The 16,521-nt window shown below is 37.9% G+C and overlaps 1 protein-coding gene across 8 annotated transcripts in view; it reads left to right on the forward strand.

The window, feature by feature from the left end:
• Positions 1-16,521, forward strand: part of CEP112 (centrosomal protein 112) — a 418,056-nt gene that overhangs the window by 41,978 nt on the left and 359,557 nt on the right. For all 8 annotated transcript variants that reach the window (XM_024761157.1, XM_024761159.1, XM_024761160.1 and 5 more), the window contains 3 exons: positions 866-943; positions 11,554-11,601; positions 11,860-11,937. In XM_024761157.1, coding sequence (XP_024616925.1) covers positions 866-943; positions 11,554-11,601; positions 11,860-11,937 — 204 coding nt within the window. The remainder of the gene's footprint in view (positions 1-865; positions 944-11,553; positions 11,602-11,859; positions 11,938-16,521) is intronic.

Below are 16,521 nucleotides of genomic sequence, written 5' to 3' on the forward strand. Positions count from 1 at the left end.
GTGGCTTCTCTTGTTGGGAGCACGGGCTCTAGGTGCGCAGGCCTCAGTAGTTGTGGCTCGCAGGCTCTAGAGCGCAGGCTCAGTAGTTGTGGCGTACGGGCTTAGTTGCTCTGCGACATGTGGGATCTTCCCGGACCAGGGCTCGAACCCGTGTCACCTGCACTGGCAGGCAGATTCTTAACCACTGCACCACCAGGGAAGTCCCTTAATTTTTTTAAGAAGTAAAGAATTACTCTTTCATAATAAATAATTATGTTTTCATGATGTGAATCCAAAGCTCATTTCTCTTTATGTACAGTGTATGAATGAGAATTAATTTAAGAACAAAAAGCTTCTTGGACAGCAATACAAACTTCCCTGTTAACTAATTTTAATGAGAGTAAATAATCATTTTTTCAAGTGTTTCCCTACCCCCCTTTAAAGTTACTGTGGTATACCACAATTAAAACTTTTTGTGAAAGAACTTAAAGAGAAGGGTCTGGATTATTTTTTAAAGTATTCTTTTGATATTTTTTTTCTGAAATCTAGTTGCTGTGTGAATATATTGTGAAGGCCTCTCATAGCCTTAAGCAGCTGTAATAAACAGTCATTACTTAGAATTGAGAACTAACTCAGTTGTAACATAATCCTTTCCTCTGAGGGTAGTATAGCATTACTAAAAAAGGCACACAAAACTCTTATTACTCTGAATGACATATATTTTGTCCTGTTTTCTCCCTCCCTCCCTCCTTCCCTCCCTCCCCTCTGCCCTTCTTTCCTTCCTTCTCTCACTCCCTTCTTTCCCTCCTTCCTTTCCACTTTTGTTTCTTCCCTCCATCCTGTCTTTTTTTTCATCCTGCTTTTCTTTTTCTCTTTTGTACTTTAGGAAATTCATTCGAGGAAATCTGATGTTTCTTTGGATGACAGTGACATCGAAGCTCGCCTTAATAGTTGGAATCTTGGGGTAAAAAAGTATTTGTTTCATGTATGTATGTTGATGTGGCAGAATCATGTTGTATTTGGAAAACATCTTCACTAATTCTAAACAATGGCTATTACTGGCTGTTAGACATTTAGTACTGTGTGAGCACTGGGAAGGACTTGGGGAACAGGAAAGAGAAATAACATTCCAAAGAAGCGTGAATGGTCCCTGCCCTCGACAAGCTGACTTTCTTGTTGGTGAAATAAGAGATATACACATGAAACAGTTAAATAAACTTTAAGATCGTGTATGATCAAACTATATAACCAAAGTGAGTTATCTAGAAAGTAGAATCCTGAGGCGGAGGAGAGAGTAGGAGGACTTGGAGAAGCAAGGTCAGCTGGGTTAGAAACATTCTCCAGGTGGCCTCAGGACGAGCCGTCACCGTGGATGGCGGTTCTCATGTTCAGAGGCCGGCTGTGAATGTTTCTGGGTGGGTAGGGAGGAGGGGGCAGGAACTAGAGGCAGAAAGAGGCATGAAGAAAGGTGTGGCCGTGACCGGGACTCAGTTATGGTTAGAGGGCAGTGCCGTCAGGTTGGGCTGCATTGGAGCTTTGAATACTAAACTGAGAAGTTTAGCTTTTAAATTTTAGGCAGTAGTGAGATTAATTTTTTTCCCCTCCACATTCCACTTTACATATATGCTGTTTAAATGCTTTCAGGAAGTGAAAAGGGGTTTGATCAATTTTTTTAATCCCACTTTATTATTATCAAAATAATTTGTAACTTGAAAAATTTGAAAAACACATAAAGTCAGATGAATAAAATTTGTATTAACATTTTGTTAAATATATCTTTCCCTCATTTTTTTCTGTGTGTATTTATAAAATTAAGATTTAAACAAAATTGGGGTCATATTATAATTACTATTTTATTATGTGCTGTTTTAAATTTGGTATAAGTTAATAATAGTTCTATTAGCATGAATATTAATGGTAGCACTAATTTTTCTTTTGAGTAGATAGTTCATAACCTATTTAAACATTCTGACATTTTTGGGCATGTAGGTTGCTCCCAGTTTATTGCTAATATAAGTAATGCTGCAATAAAATTCCATAAAAGAGTCCTTTTATACCTACTTGGTTGCTTTCTTAGGTTATGTTAGGTCTTGGTACATTGCCCTCCAGAAGGTGTATACCAATTTGTTCTCCAACCAGAAGTATATAGGACTGTCTATTTCTTACTTCTTCACTGACATCAGGTGTTGTTAGTTTTTTAAAAAAAACGTAAAACCCTTCCTACTAACAATGTTCTTTTTTTAAAATAAATTTATTTATTTATTTTTGGCTGTGTTGGGTCTCTGTTGCTGCGGGTGGGCTTTCTCTAGTTGCGGCAAGCGGGTCTACTCTTCATTGCGGTGTGCAGGCTTCTTATTGCAGTGGCTTCTCTTGTTGGGAGCACAGGCTCTAGGCGCACGGGCTTCAGTAGTTGTGGCACACGGGCTCAGTAGTTGTGGTTCACGGGCTTCAGTAGTTGTGTCAGGTGGGCTCAGTAGTTGTGGCTCGCGGGCTCTAGAGCACAGGCTCAGTTGTTGTGGCACACGGGCTTAGTTGCTCTGCAGCGTGTGGGATCTTCCCAGACCAGGGCCCGAACCCGTGTCCCCTGCATTGGCAGGGGGATTCTTTACCCCTCCACCACCAGGGAAACCCCATATAAATACCAATCTTTAATGAAAGCAGTGCTTTAGGACATGTGACTAGGTGGTATTAAGAAGGTCACAGCGGGTGTGCATAGACACGGAGAAAGGGAGCCAACCCTCCTTTAGGTGTCTGCGGTGGACTCCACGGTGGTGTAGTTTCTGTGAAGACGGAAAGGATAGGAAAGAAACACATTTCAAAGAGAATAAAGAATGCTTAGTGGCTGATTGGTGGGCTGAATAGGAGGGCGTCTGAAGGTTTGGTTGCAGGAAGATGGGAAGGTTGTGTCTCTGTCAGTTAATTGATTGTCTGATGGGGGAAGCATTTCAGGGGTTTCAACGTGTTATTCTAGACTGGTAGGGTTAAGAGAGGCGGTAAGATTAATTGGGGAGTTCAAGGTTTTCAGCTCCATGAGTGAGTCTCCAGGGCTGGTGTCTTGTTTTGCAGCCGCACTGCTGTAGGTGGTGGCTGTATCCAGGGCCTGGGACAGATCGAGTCTTCAGAGACTTCAGAGTGAGGGGGCTGGCTGCGCAGTGGCCACAGTTAGAGGGGAGGGGACCCGGAAGGATTTAAAGCAGTGTGAATCTCCATGGCATCTGGGGAGTATGCTAATGAAAGAGAAGAAAGAATTGATAGTGAGAGGGCAATAAGAAGACCGTTTTCACATTTGAAGGGGTAGGGGAAGCTGCCACTGGAGGGGAGTGCTGAGTTACTGGTGTGGGAGAGGAGCACAGGAAACCCCTCAGAAAGACCCATTCTGTTTGCCAGAAAGCAGTATCAAAGTGAAAAATAAAATTCTGGGCTGTCCTTTTAAAATTGCCTTTGCCCTTAGCCATTTGAAACTTCTGCTGTACATTTCTTAGCACATAGAGTACTTTTCACAATTATTTAAGTGTTCAGAGGATTAAAATTTTTATTCATATAAAAAATTAAGATAAAACATCTAAAATATTTTGAGGTAATACCCTAAAACTAGGACTGCCTGGGGTTTTGTTTCACATTTTTATTGTTCAGAGAATGCACTAACAGTGTAAAATATGAAAGTCTTGCGTTTTTATATATTTTTAACGCATATGCATTAATCAGGTTGAACTGTATCTCTTGACCACAGTAGAATAATGTAAATACCCAGTGTATTCAGAAGCTTCGATTTTGCTTTGATTTTAGTTTTGTATGGGAATGTGCAATGCACTCTTGTGTCTTTCTTCCTCTGAATGGTCGGTTTATAGCTAGTGAATTCTGTGCTCTGTACTAAGGGCACGTGTTTTATATTGCTGGCATGCCTGTCAGCACCTACTTTCTGATTCATTAGATGTTCTAGATTTTTAATTTTGTAGTTATTGTTGAAAAAATATATTTCTCCCCCAACTATATTCTTTCTTTTCCTAGGAGTGTGTTAATACTTTCCCTAGGAATGCAGAATTCAAGTAGGAATTTACTTGGTAAAGCTAGCAATTAAATAATACAATTCCTCCTGTATTATTTTTTAAATTACTCTTTAACCTTTTTAACCTTTAGCTTGTGGGAAGCTTTCTTGCTTTGTTAACGTATATTTCATGCATGACTGTCTTTATGTAAAATTTTTTTCTTTTTTCATTGAGCACGGCTGTGGGACCCGGAAGGGGAGGTCTCTCCCAGGCCTTCCATCGGGTCACCAGCCCCCCACCCATTCCCACCCGGGACCTAGGTGCTGACTGAGAGCCTCGCTCCCATCAGGAGCGAACAAACAGTGGTGACGCTTTAGGTGACGCCCTTAGGTCAGGTCTCTTCAGAATTTGTGCAGGAGATCTCCCAGGACAGTGGAGGAAATGGGACCCGGCGGAGGATGGAGTGGGGGAGGTCAGCGGGAGTGAGGCCCCCCGATACCGCGGGGAGCTCCCGAGGGTGGACAGCACCCCTACCCTAGTCCGGCGGCCCCATTGAGGGCAGAGCCCATGGGGGAGAACTTCCTGTCCAGGGCTGGGGGGCACCTGCAAGCCCTCGGCAGCTGGAGACGCCCCCGAACCCCCCTGTAAGGAGTGAGGGACCCCTGGCTGTCTTCCGTGTGGTCGCCCTGCCGGGGCCTGTCCAGAACTGTGCTCAGTCACTGGGCATAGCTGTCCCCGCGGCTGAGTGGACACGTGGGTGCGTCCAGGTGAGAGGAGCGCCCACGCTGCCGAGCCTCGGAGTCCTGGGCTAAATAAAGTGTGCTAGTTGGAAGCCAAGGAGCTCAAAGCTAATGGGTACGGTAGATGCTGCCAAACAGTTTTCTAAAGTGATTGTGGCAGTCTGCACCGTCATCGGGATGCGGCGTGGACCGGTTCCTGCCCCTCTACTTTCTCTAACATACTTGGTGTTGTCTGTTAGTTTTTCTTTTAATTATAAAACTTAGCCGTTCTTGACAGTGGTTAGTGACATTGGGAAATGTGCTTTTAATATGTATTTTCCTGATGACTGATAGAGTTAGATGCCGTTCAATACGTTGACTGACAGTTTGGGTAGCCTCTCAGAGTTAAGTGCTTACTGAAGACTTTTCCAGTTTTCCTGTTGGGTTGTCTGCGTTTTTCTTCTGAATATGTAAGAGCTTTGTATCTGTTCTGGATGACTACTTTTGGAATATAGTATTGTAAATATTTTCTTCCACCTTGTTGCTTTCCTTCATTCTCTTACTGGTGTCTTTGATGAACAGAAATTTAAAATTTTAATGCTGTTCATCTTCACATTTTCATCTCATGAAAAAATGCTTTTTCTGTCCTGTTTAAGGTCTTTGACTATCTTGAGTTCCTGACGATGTTCTATGTTTTCTTCGAACGACTCTATTGTTTCACTCTTTCTATTTAGATTTACATGCCATCTGGGGCCGATTGTAGTTATATGTTGTAAGATAGGAAGTTAAGATTTGTTTTCGTCCCTTATAAGTATCCAGGTGACACTTGCATTTATTGCAAAGACTATTCTTTTCCTGCTGCGCTGCAGTGTTACTTGTCTCATAAATCAGGTGACAGTACATGTGTGTTTCCATTCTGTTCCTTTGGCTTATTTGCTTTTCCTTGTGGCAGTGATTGATGTCCATATCTGTATTTCATTTGTGCTCATTAAATGTTTGTTGAAACGTGAGGAAACCAACAAATGAACCTTCATTTGTAGTATTTTTTTCTGTGGAAAACATTTTTCAAGTTCTAAAATATTGACTTAAAAACATTATTTTGGAGCATAATTGATTTGACATTGATGACTGAATTAATTTTATGCTATAGAAAGAGTTTTGGCAGTTCTTCTGACGGATGCTGTGACTTAAAAACGCTTATTCTAGTTGTGCTGCTAGTAATATATTGCCCGAGAATGTCCTTTCCTCTAAGACAGCTAAAATATCAGATAAAGTGTCTTTCTATATTTCTGGAACCTTGGAGCATCTCTGTCTGATCAACATTAGTTAGTCTATAAGGAGGTCAGTTTGACCAAGTCCTGAATAATCTCTTCAAGAAACAAACTGACAGACCTTTTTGTAACCGAAAAATTAGGCTAAAAAACTTAACAAAATAAAATGTTAAAAGCCAGTTTTCATTAGAGAGCATTCAGATGTCTGTATTTATGTCTAGTTTAAATTATTATTTATTTTATTATTGTGACTCTGTTTTTCAAACAAGAAATGTTTTGTCACGTGATTTATTCATGCTATTGGAACTAAATTATTTTTGGCTTTGCTTTCTGTATAATATTTTGTTAGACTTTAATATTTCACATAAGTTCTTTTTATCTTCCATTTTGGACATTTCTTATTGTGGTATTCTTTCTTGAGGTGTTATGAGAAAACAAGAAGTCTTCTAAAAGAGCATGAAGAAAGTAAATGTTAAGACTACAGATTGCTGCAAGTCCATGTTACTTGTGGGTTACAAAGTGGGAACATTTAACTTCAAAGCACGTCTGGCTGCTGTTATAAAATCAGAAAATAGACTACTTATTTCCCTCAAATAGACTAAAGAACATGCTCTGCTATGAATAGTTCTCATTACATTTTAAAAGTGGGTATGAGACAAACACAATGTGTTGTAAATGAATAGCAACAACAGGACATTTATACTTGTTTACAGTGTTCATTCTTGCTTTTACATATTAGAATAGATTTTTTTTGGGTCAACTTGAGAGAGGAAATTTATGATAACAGGATGACTCCTTAATTTCTGTATTTAATGGCTTTTAAAGATGAAGAGGATGAAATAGGAGTTATTTTTGCATAGTTGAGAGGCTACATTGTAATTAGCTAAACCAATATTTTGTACCCTGCTTATAAATGTAGAGCCGGGTAAAAATAAGTCACAGATGGTTTTCTTGGCTTTTGGTTTTAAATTTTAAGCTTAATTAGAGCTTGAGCATCTTTGGGAATTCTCTGTTTCCCTCTTCCTTTATTTTCCCCCTTATATTTAATTCTGCTTTATGAATTAGGGTTTTATATGCATGTGTCTTTGAAGGACTTACTTTCTATGCTGGTTTTCTCCATTCCAAAAATAGAGAACGGTTACTTACTTTTCATATATATACCTTCAGACAATAAATATTTATTGAGTGTACTTTGCTGCCTGCTGGAAATTTGCTGCCTCTGTTTTTCAAAAAGTTGTATATATGTATAGTACAGTGTTATTTACTAAAGACTGTGCATCTTTCTCTGGTATGCTATTTAAGTAGATTTTACTATTATCTTTACTTAATGAATGTTTCCCAAAGTAAATGCACTAATTCATACACCCAACAGTAGTGCTCCACATCTGGAACACTTTTATTGTCAAATTTTTAATGTATGCCAATCTAGTGGCTGTAAAATACCATCTCTTTGTGGTATTACTTTACATTTTTCATATTTCTCAACAGATTGAGCATATTTTCATGTTTATGTTATTCAGAGTTCCTCATCAGTGAAATGTGTCTCAAGTTTTTCCCATTTTTTTTTTTCAAATGGGCTGTTGTTCTTTCTTTTGTTTTAAAAGAACTTCTTTACACATTGTGTAGACTAATTATTTGTGCAAATATCTCCATCCAGTTTACGGCTTGCCTTTTCAATTTATTTATAATATTTTATTTAGAGAGAAGTTCTTACTTAAAGTGGTCAAATTTATTATTTCTTTTTTGTTTATGCTTTTTTAATGTGTTGTTTAAAGAAATTTTCTCTACTCCAAGGCCATGAAGTCATTCTTCTCAGTTGTCTTCTGAAAGTTTTTATAGTTCTGCTTTCAATTATAAGTATTTAATCCTTTGGGAATTTATTATACAGGGTGTGAGGAAGGGATCTGCTCTTATTTTCTTCCTCTTATTGAACACATCCTTATTTTCTCAATAATTTGCAGTGCTGTATCTTTCATGAATCATATTCTTATATATATTTGAGTTTCTGGTACTTTCCAGTTAGTTCCTTTGAGTTATTTTCATTACTAGTTTTATTATGTCTTGTAAGGCAACCCACCTTGTTTTTTTTCCTTCAGGCATGTCTTGGCTATCCTTGTCCCTTTATTTATTTATATACATTTTATAATGAGCTTATTAAATTTTCCAAAAACCCTATTGAGATTTTGGTTTGGATAAATTTAGTCACTAGATCTAGTTAAGGGGAATTGACATTTTTATGATATTGAGGCTATCCAAAAACATGGTTTCACACTCTTTTTATTTCAGTCTTAATGTCTTTCAGAAAAAGCTAAATTATTTTCTCCATAAAGGGTTTATGAATGTTTTCTTAGATTTACTTTTAGGAGTTATATATTGTTTTATGATTATAAATTATGTCTTTGTAAGATCGTCTTTTTTCCTAGATGATTTTTGCTAATTTATAGAAACGCAGCTGACTTTTACGTATTGGCATCCGACAGCTTTGCCAAGCTCTTATTTGGTCAGCCTCTACTTAACATCTTTCTATTTTTTGTCTTTATTTGTTGTGTTCTTTATGAACTTCCTGAAATCATTTAAAAGTTGTACTTGAATATATATTGTTCTAGTGGTCGTGGAATGTAAATATCATCAAATATTGACCTGCAGGAGAGTGGCCTACCTTAAGCGGGCTGTCCAAAAAGCCTGATGAATCAGAGCACTGCAGACAGGGGAGGCAAAAGGGGGGCTGTGTGACAGTTTTCTTCTGTTTCATGGATTTTTTAAAAAGTGATTCCTTCTGCTGACAGGTTTTGATTTTGATGTTCTATTTTTTTATAGTAAGCTTTTATGGACATCGGATTCTTTTTTCTGTTCATGATTATTTCTGTTAGGTTTTTCTGAACGAGCAATAGCCAGTGAGCGTACGGGAGTGGTGGCTCGGGTAGCGTACTTGCTTTATTTCTTAGTTCAGGGAGGCTCCCTTCTGCTCCACTGAACTGCAGTACCTTTAGTAGATGGTGCCTTCTGTGGCTGTCATTTTGGCCTGTCTTCAGATTCCTTGATTTCTTCTTGTTTCTGTAGAGCCCTTTTCTGTAGCCCCCTTTTCTTTTTTCCTTACGGACAGCCTTCCTTCCAGGGCCCTCCCTCTACTGCAGAAGTGCTCGCTTCCTAAGACCGCCTTCTCTGGCCCACACCCCGTGACCCTCTTTGACTCCTCTGTCTCCAGCACTCTCATCTCTCAGGCTTTTTGTCTGACCCACTTAAGCCACTTTCCTTCTACAGGTCAATATTTGATGACATTTATGTCCCACCACTAGTAGGACCCTCAGGACTTGCTTTTTTTCCATGTTATCACTCAGGTTTGGCTTAGGATCTAATTCTGCTGATTCGTGATCTTTCTTTGGCCACTTACATGTTATTCGAATTTTTTGTAATCTCTTTCTCCTTGTTGTGATGTAGGCATGGGTGATGGGTATTAATAAAAATAAATGCTCTCTTTGTTCATCTGTTTGGATTTCTGGAGGATGTGGAGAGAAATTTAAATTCAGGCAGTTGCCATTACTTTATGGGAACCAGCCTCCAGGTGAAAGAAATTATTTTGTAAATTTCTTCTAATCTAGGTGCAGAAATATAGTTATTCTTCAGATCCTATCTGTCGCTATAGAGGCTTAAAATTTTTTTTTGAATTTTATTGAAGTATAGTTGATTTACAATGTTGTGTTAATTTATGCTATACAGCAAAGTGACTCAGTTATACATATATATTCTTTTTCATATTCTTTTCCATTGTGGTCTATTAAAGGATGCTGAATATAGTTCCCTGTGCTATACAGTAGGACCCTGTTTTTTATCCGTCCTATATTAAAATTTTTTTTTTTTTTTGCGGTACGCGGGCCTCTCACTATCGTGGCCTCTCCCATTGTGGAGCACAGGCTCTGGATGTGCAGGCTCAGCGGCCATGGCTCACGGGCCTAGCTGCTCCGCGGCACGTGGGATCTTCCCAGACCGGGGCACGAACCCGTGTCCCCTGCATCGGCAGGCGGACTCTCAACCACTGCGCCACCAGAGGAGCCCTATTAAAATATTTTTTGATTACGTTCTATTTTTAATTTCATTGCCGCTATATTCTCTGGTTAATTGATTCTTTACCCCGAACTTTATTGTCAAATTGGGTATGGATTGTTCATCTTCCAGAATTATTAATTATAATACACCATTTGAGAAGCTTTTTGAAAACTCAGTGGGATTTTGGAGGAGTGGAACCCAGTAACATATATTTGAAAAAGTTTGTCAGTTGATGCTAATGGTTTACTTCAGGGTAAGAACCACTATTCTAGGTTGAAGTCATAATTAGTGTTACATTCATATTCTTGTACATTTTGAGGTTATCCATGTAGCAAATTGTGAGTTTATGATGTTAAGAGATTGGAATTCCATGATAATGATTTTTAATTATCACTTCATTTGTGGATCAAATAGTTGAGATTACAATCAGTGTTTCTAATTGATCATATAGTACATTAATTCAATAAATACTTCATTGAGAGCCTGCTACATGCTAAGTATTATGCTAGGATCCAGGAGTACAAAATTGAGAAGTCATCATCCTTGCACTCACTGAGCTTAAAGACAGATATGGAGACATACTGATAAACACGTAAATACGACAGAAGAGCCATGAGAGACACACAGCGTACTTCGGGAGTTGATAAGAGGGTGGGATCAGGTGCAGTTTGCCCCTTCCTTCCTTCTTTTCTTTCTTCTTTCCTTCTTTCTTCTCTTCCCTCCTTCCTCCCTCCCTTCCTTTATTCCTTCTTACTGAATATTTGTGGGACACCCACTCCCTACTGGGTCCCGTGGTGGATGTGTTACAAGGCAGGCACAGTCTGTTTTCAGAGTCCACAGCTTTTGCAGAAGATAGATGCTAGATCGCAAGAAGCAGATGAACTTCCAGGGTACTGCTGCAGTAGTAGGAAGTTAAGTAAATTTCCTGGTGGACACATTCCTGAACTGAGAGTCTGGAATAAGTTAACCACATGAAGAAGTTGGGAGAATGATTTCACAGGTTGCAAAGACTCAGATATAGGAGAGAGTGTAGTGCTTTCAAGGTGAAGCAAGTTGTTCGGTGTCCTTGGAACATAGGGTATATTGGGGGATAGAAAGGTAGCTATAGGAGGAATCCCAAAGGAATTTTGTATTCCAGTTCTTATTATGGAGATAAAGTTAAGGATTCATACATCAAATCTTCCTGGGAGTGTAGCAATTAAATTGGGACTCGAAGGATGATAGGAGGGTACTTATAGGGGTTAGAGGGGTAGACAGAGGTAGAGAGGCACAGGAAGACCTACCGTATTCTGGTGATGTAGGTCATTCAGGGTCCTGGGGGATGAAGTGTGAGGTGAGGAGAAGTGGGGATGAGGCTGGGTGGTTAGGCAGGTGCCTTTATGGCACAAAGGAGTTTATGCTTTATATTTTATTTGTTCATGGGGCACTAAAAATATATTATGCAGTACCCATTCTAAGAAACATACTAAATATTAAGACATATGGGAAACATTTTCATTATAGTTTAATTAAAACTCAAATATTAATGTCTTTATTTTTTTAAAAAATTTTCAGATAGAAAATCCTCGGTACCTGAGACAGAAGCCTATCCCAGTTACTTTGGTAGGTGAGAAATGCATTGAACTTTTCCTACAGTCAGATATTTTAAAAGAAAGTAATCCTCAAGTTATTTAGAGAAAATAATGCAAGTCCACGTTATGCAGCGTAATAGCCCTAGTAATCCTACCACGTGGAAGTGAATAAATCACTATTTTTCTCCAATATTGGTATTCTTTTGGCATGAACGTCAGCCAATTCAGAGTTTACTTTTTAACAAACCAGGCCTGAAAAAGTATTGAATGACTCTTCCTCATTCAACAGATGACTCCCAAATTCAGCCTGAGAAAATCCAGCAGTCTCCAGGAGGATCAGTTACTGTCTCGAATGCATGAGAAGGAGGTAGGATCAAGATATTTCTGATGTATCTAATTTATTAAACAATTTTTGTATTTTGTGTAATGTGAATTTTCTGGTTAGAATAAGGTTGCATGGTAGGAAGAGGTTGTCATTGGTACGGATATAAAATACTGATGCAGGTAAGGCAGGGTTGTCTTCAACTTTGTGTTGCCTGTCTTCCATTTTGTGTGTGCTGGCCCCAGGCCTGCTGGACAGATTGCGCTGAGGGGCTCTCTCCTGACTATCAGTTCCTGATTATCAGGGCCTGGGGGGGATGGCAGGTTTTAGAAGCAGTATCTTTGACCTCAGTGAATCTCTTCATCCTCTCTTTATCTCAACTTCCTCGTAATGTATCTTTCTAATCTCACTATTTTTACTGTTTCTACTATTTTAAATTGATCTGCTAAATTCAGCTATGCTAGAGCTGCTATAGGACACAATGTGCTATCTTTCTTTGATCATTTGAAAATAGAATTATTAAAGAGGCAGTGGTGTTTATTGGTTAAGAGCAAAGGCTATAGAGTCAAGAATATGTGGATATAAATCCTCCTTACCAGCTATGTGCAAATGGGCAGATACTTATCCTCCCTGAGTCTCAGTTTCTTCATCTTACCTGGGAGATGTCTGCTTTACAGGATTGGTAGGAAGATTTTGTAGTCTTTGGGTACCTGTGTACTCCACATGTATAATAGTAGTCATTAATTTGCTTTATTATTTTCTTTTAAAAACTTTTATTCTGGAAAATTTTAAAATCATCATTATTATTATTTTTATGCTTATGACACCAATGAAACACTGGTCATCTGTGTAGTATGATGAAAGACAATTAGATTAGGAACCTGAAAAATTATGTTCTTTTTTTTTTTTTTTTTTTTTTTTTTGGGGACAGGCCTCTGCCGTTGCGGAGCACAGGCTCCGGACGCGCAGGCTCAGCGGCCATGGCTCACGGGCCTAGCCGCGGATGTGGGATCTTCCCGGACCGGGGCACGAACCCATGTCCCCTGCGTCGGCAGGCGGACTCTCAACCACTGCGCCACCGGGGAAGCCCCTGAAGAATTATGTTCTTAATCTGCCTTAACCATTTTCTAGTTATATGACCCAGGGAAGTCAAGAATATTAGTTTAATTTTTGTTTAAACAGGGTTGTTACGAAGTCACATGAGAACAGTGAATATGCATCTAACTTGTAAATGGTAATGCACTATTTAAATGGGCAAATTGTGAAAAGTATTATTGGACTTAGATTAATGGTTCTAATTAATTTATTTCAATAATTTTATCTTTCATTTTAATGGGAGGCTTCTACAAATTTCTGAAATTTAATTTCAATTTGGGTATTTTCAACATGATAGAGTTTTCTTACCATCCTACTTATAAAATATCACAGAAGACAATGATATTTTTCTTAGATATTCCAAACAATATCATGAGCGTGTAAGTTTATTTTTGTTGATAACAGAGGAGGAAGTGCTATTTTTTCTTTTAAATTTCTTTTTTTAAAAAAGTATTCATGTATTTTAATTAATTGATATTGGAGTATAGTTGCTTTACAGTGTTGTGTTAGTTTCTGCTGTACAGCAAAGTGAATCAGCTATATGTATACATACAGCCCTTCTTGTTTAGATTTCCTTCCCATTCAGGTCACCACAGAGCACTGAGTAGAGTTCCCTGTGCTATAGGGTAGGTTCTCATCAGTTATCTAGTTTATATGTAGTAGAGTGTATGTGTCAATCCCAGTCTCCCAATTCATTCCACCACCCCCCCTTTTAAATTTCAGTCTGGTGGCGTGACTGCTGCTGATCTCAGTAGTATTCCGTCGTTTTGTAGCTCCAATTTAAGGCATGCAGGGTTTTGTTCCTTAGTGCACTGCTAGTGTTTGAAGAACCTGTTGAAATAAAAAGAAGTTACACTCTAAAAAGTGTTTTTGAGGGTAATACTTACATTCAGATGCACCTTCTTTGGAACTCTTGTTTCGAAATGCTTTCATTTTTTTTTTTTGTGGTACGCGGGCCTCTCACTGTTGTGGCCTCTCCCGTTGCGGAGCACAGTCTCTGGACGCTCAGGCCCAGCGGCCATAGCTCACGGGCCCAGCCGCTCCACGGCATGTGGGATATTCCCGGACCGGGGCACGAACCTGCGTCCCCTGCATTGAAAGGCGGATTCTCAACCACTGCACCACCAGGGAAGCCCTGAAATTCTTTCCTTTTAAAAAAATTGTCATTAATTGTTTTTACACGTCATTCTAAGTCATTACCAACTAATTTTCCTTTTCCTTTTACTGTTGAGAGTGCTTACCATAGAATAAATAATTGAAAGGACCTGGTGTCTTTTTGAATTTTTTTTTTTGGTGTTTCGTGAAATAATGTCCTTATTCTTTATGATGACATCTTGGGTCAGGGGTAAACATACCAAAGCTCCGCACATACTTGTTGAAAGAGAAGACATTTAAAGCTATTGTGTATTGCATTTGAGATTCATAATTTTAAATGTGTGTGGCTTTTTTTTCCGCACCCTTATGTTTTTGTTTTTCTTTTTGGCATACTGTAAAAGTATCTGTGGCATCATTGAGAAGTTTGCAGGTAAACATCAACTTACACCATATCTTAAAATATATCCAGTGTATATTTTGGCTAAAATAACTCTTTGTGTAGCTACATAGTCATTTCTGACTTTTTTTTTAAACTCCTTTATTAGAGTATAATTGCTTTATAATGGTGAGTTCGTTTATGCTTTATAACAAAGTGAATCAGCTATACGTATACATATATCCCCATATCTTCTCCCTCTTGCATCTCCCTCCCACCCTCCCTATCCCACCCCTCTAGGTGGTCACAAAGCACCGAGCTGATCTCCCTGTGCCACGCGGCTGCTTCCCACTAGCTATCTGTTTACAGTTGGTAGTGTATATATGTCCATGTCACTCTCACTTCATCCCAGCGTACCCTTCCCACTCCCCGTGTCCTCAAGTCTGACTATTTTTGATGAAATTTTTTGATCATATTTTTTTCTCCATCCTAAAATATTTAAAAGTATATGCTGAGTTGCCCCAGTGTGAGAATTGTCTTAGTTTCATCTTTCTTTTAAAGTAGTATTTGTGATTATAAAATAATTTGTGGATTTTTATTAAAGAAAACTTGGAAAATATAGACGTATGTAAAGAAAGAAATAAAATCGTCTATGAAATAAAAACACTGGTAAAATGTCATTGGGTTGTCTTTTAGTCTTTTCTTTATGTATCCTGTAAACATGTTATTTTTCTTTAGAAAATTGAGATGATATCATGTACATTGTTTTGTATAACTCAAGTATTTTATGCTACTAAATATTGTTCCTAAGCATTTATTTTCAATGGCTGTATTATAGTTCATATTATACAATTATCCCCAGTTAATTTAAATTATCCCTATTGTTGGGTATTGAGGTTGAGTTTTCACTAATATAAATAATTCTGGGAAGAATGTCCTTAGATGTCTGTCTTTATAAGCATTCTAAATATTTCTGTGGGGTAATGAATTATGTCTTACATGGTCAATTGAAATGATGGATTTTTGTAAGTTTAGTGTCATAAACAATTTAACCTCTAAAATAAAAATTAATGTCGGAAGTGTCATGAACATTGTATGTGATTATAAGGTACAAGTAAAGGATGTATTATATGCAAAAATGAGAATGAATATAAAAAGGCAAAGATAATTAGGAGCCATTTGAAGGTAGAGGAAGGTAGCAGTTTAGATTGCCTTTTGTAAATGTAAAATGACTAATTATATTTTTAATAGAGAACATGTATTTTTTTAAAGTTTTTTTCAGTTTCGGGAGATAGTTTTTTAATATTTTCATTTTTGAAAATAGAGAATACTAATCATTAGAAGAAAGATATTCAGACTTGAGGAAAAACATTGATTTTCCTGAATTACATGTGTATCTCTATGCTAAACATAATATAACTGTTAGAGATCATGGTGTTTCCCCTGTTCTGGTCACTAGAAAGATCAGAGCTTCCACAGCATATTTTCAGCAACTGTAATATTTTATGACATGTACTTTTGTGTGCTGTCCTAAATCTTTGTCCTTAGTGGTCTCTTTCTATTGCATATTCTTTTCAATTTTTTGTCTGTGTACTTTAATCTTATTATATTTGTATATATCAATATTTCTGTAACTGTATCAAATTCTTTCTAGAATGGTGCATGAATAGATGGATAAATAAAAAAGTCCATTTGCAAAAAAAAGAATTAACAAAAAAGAAAATACCAACCATACCGCTTTAATATTTTTGTCTGTTTTCAAGAGATAGTTTTCTAACTTGGATTTTTCCCTAAACTTAAATGCATAGTTACATTGTGATGTGTGTAGTTATCCTTTAGAAGGATGATCTTACGTCTACTTGATTAAGTCACTTTTGTTAGACATATACTTATGGGCATGAGGATAAATGCTTTTCTGTTTTGAAATTCAGCAGGCTCTTGCATGTTCACATCAGACAACCCTGATGTGTCTTGTACATGTTCTCATCTACAAATGCTTTTGTTGTTGCTGGGTGGCATTTTAAAAATAAGAAATAGCATTGTTTCAGGTGAGTTAAGTTTAT

Source organism: Neophocaena asiaeorientalis, unplaced genomic scaffold (assembly GCF_003031525.2).
Source record: "Neophocaena asiaeorientalis asiaeorientalis breed wild unplaced genomic scaffold, Neophocaena_asiaeorientalis_V1.1 scaffold30, whole genome shotgun sequence".
In the NCBI taxonomy this organism is placed as follows: domain Eukaryota; kingdom Metazoa; phylum Chordata; class Mammalia; order Artiodactyla; family Phocoenidae; genus Neophocaena; species Neophocaena asiaeorientalis.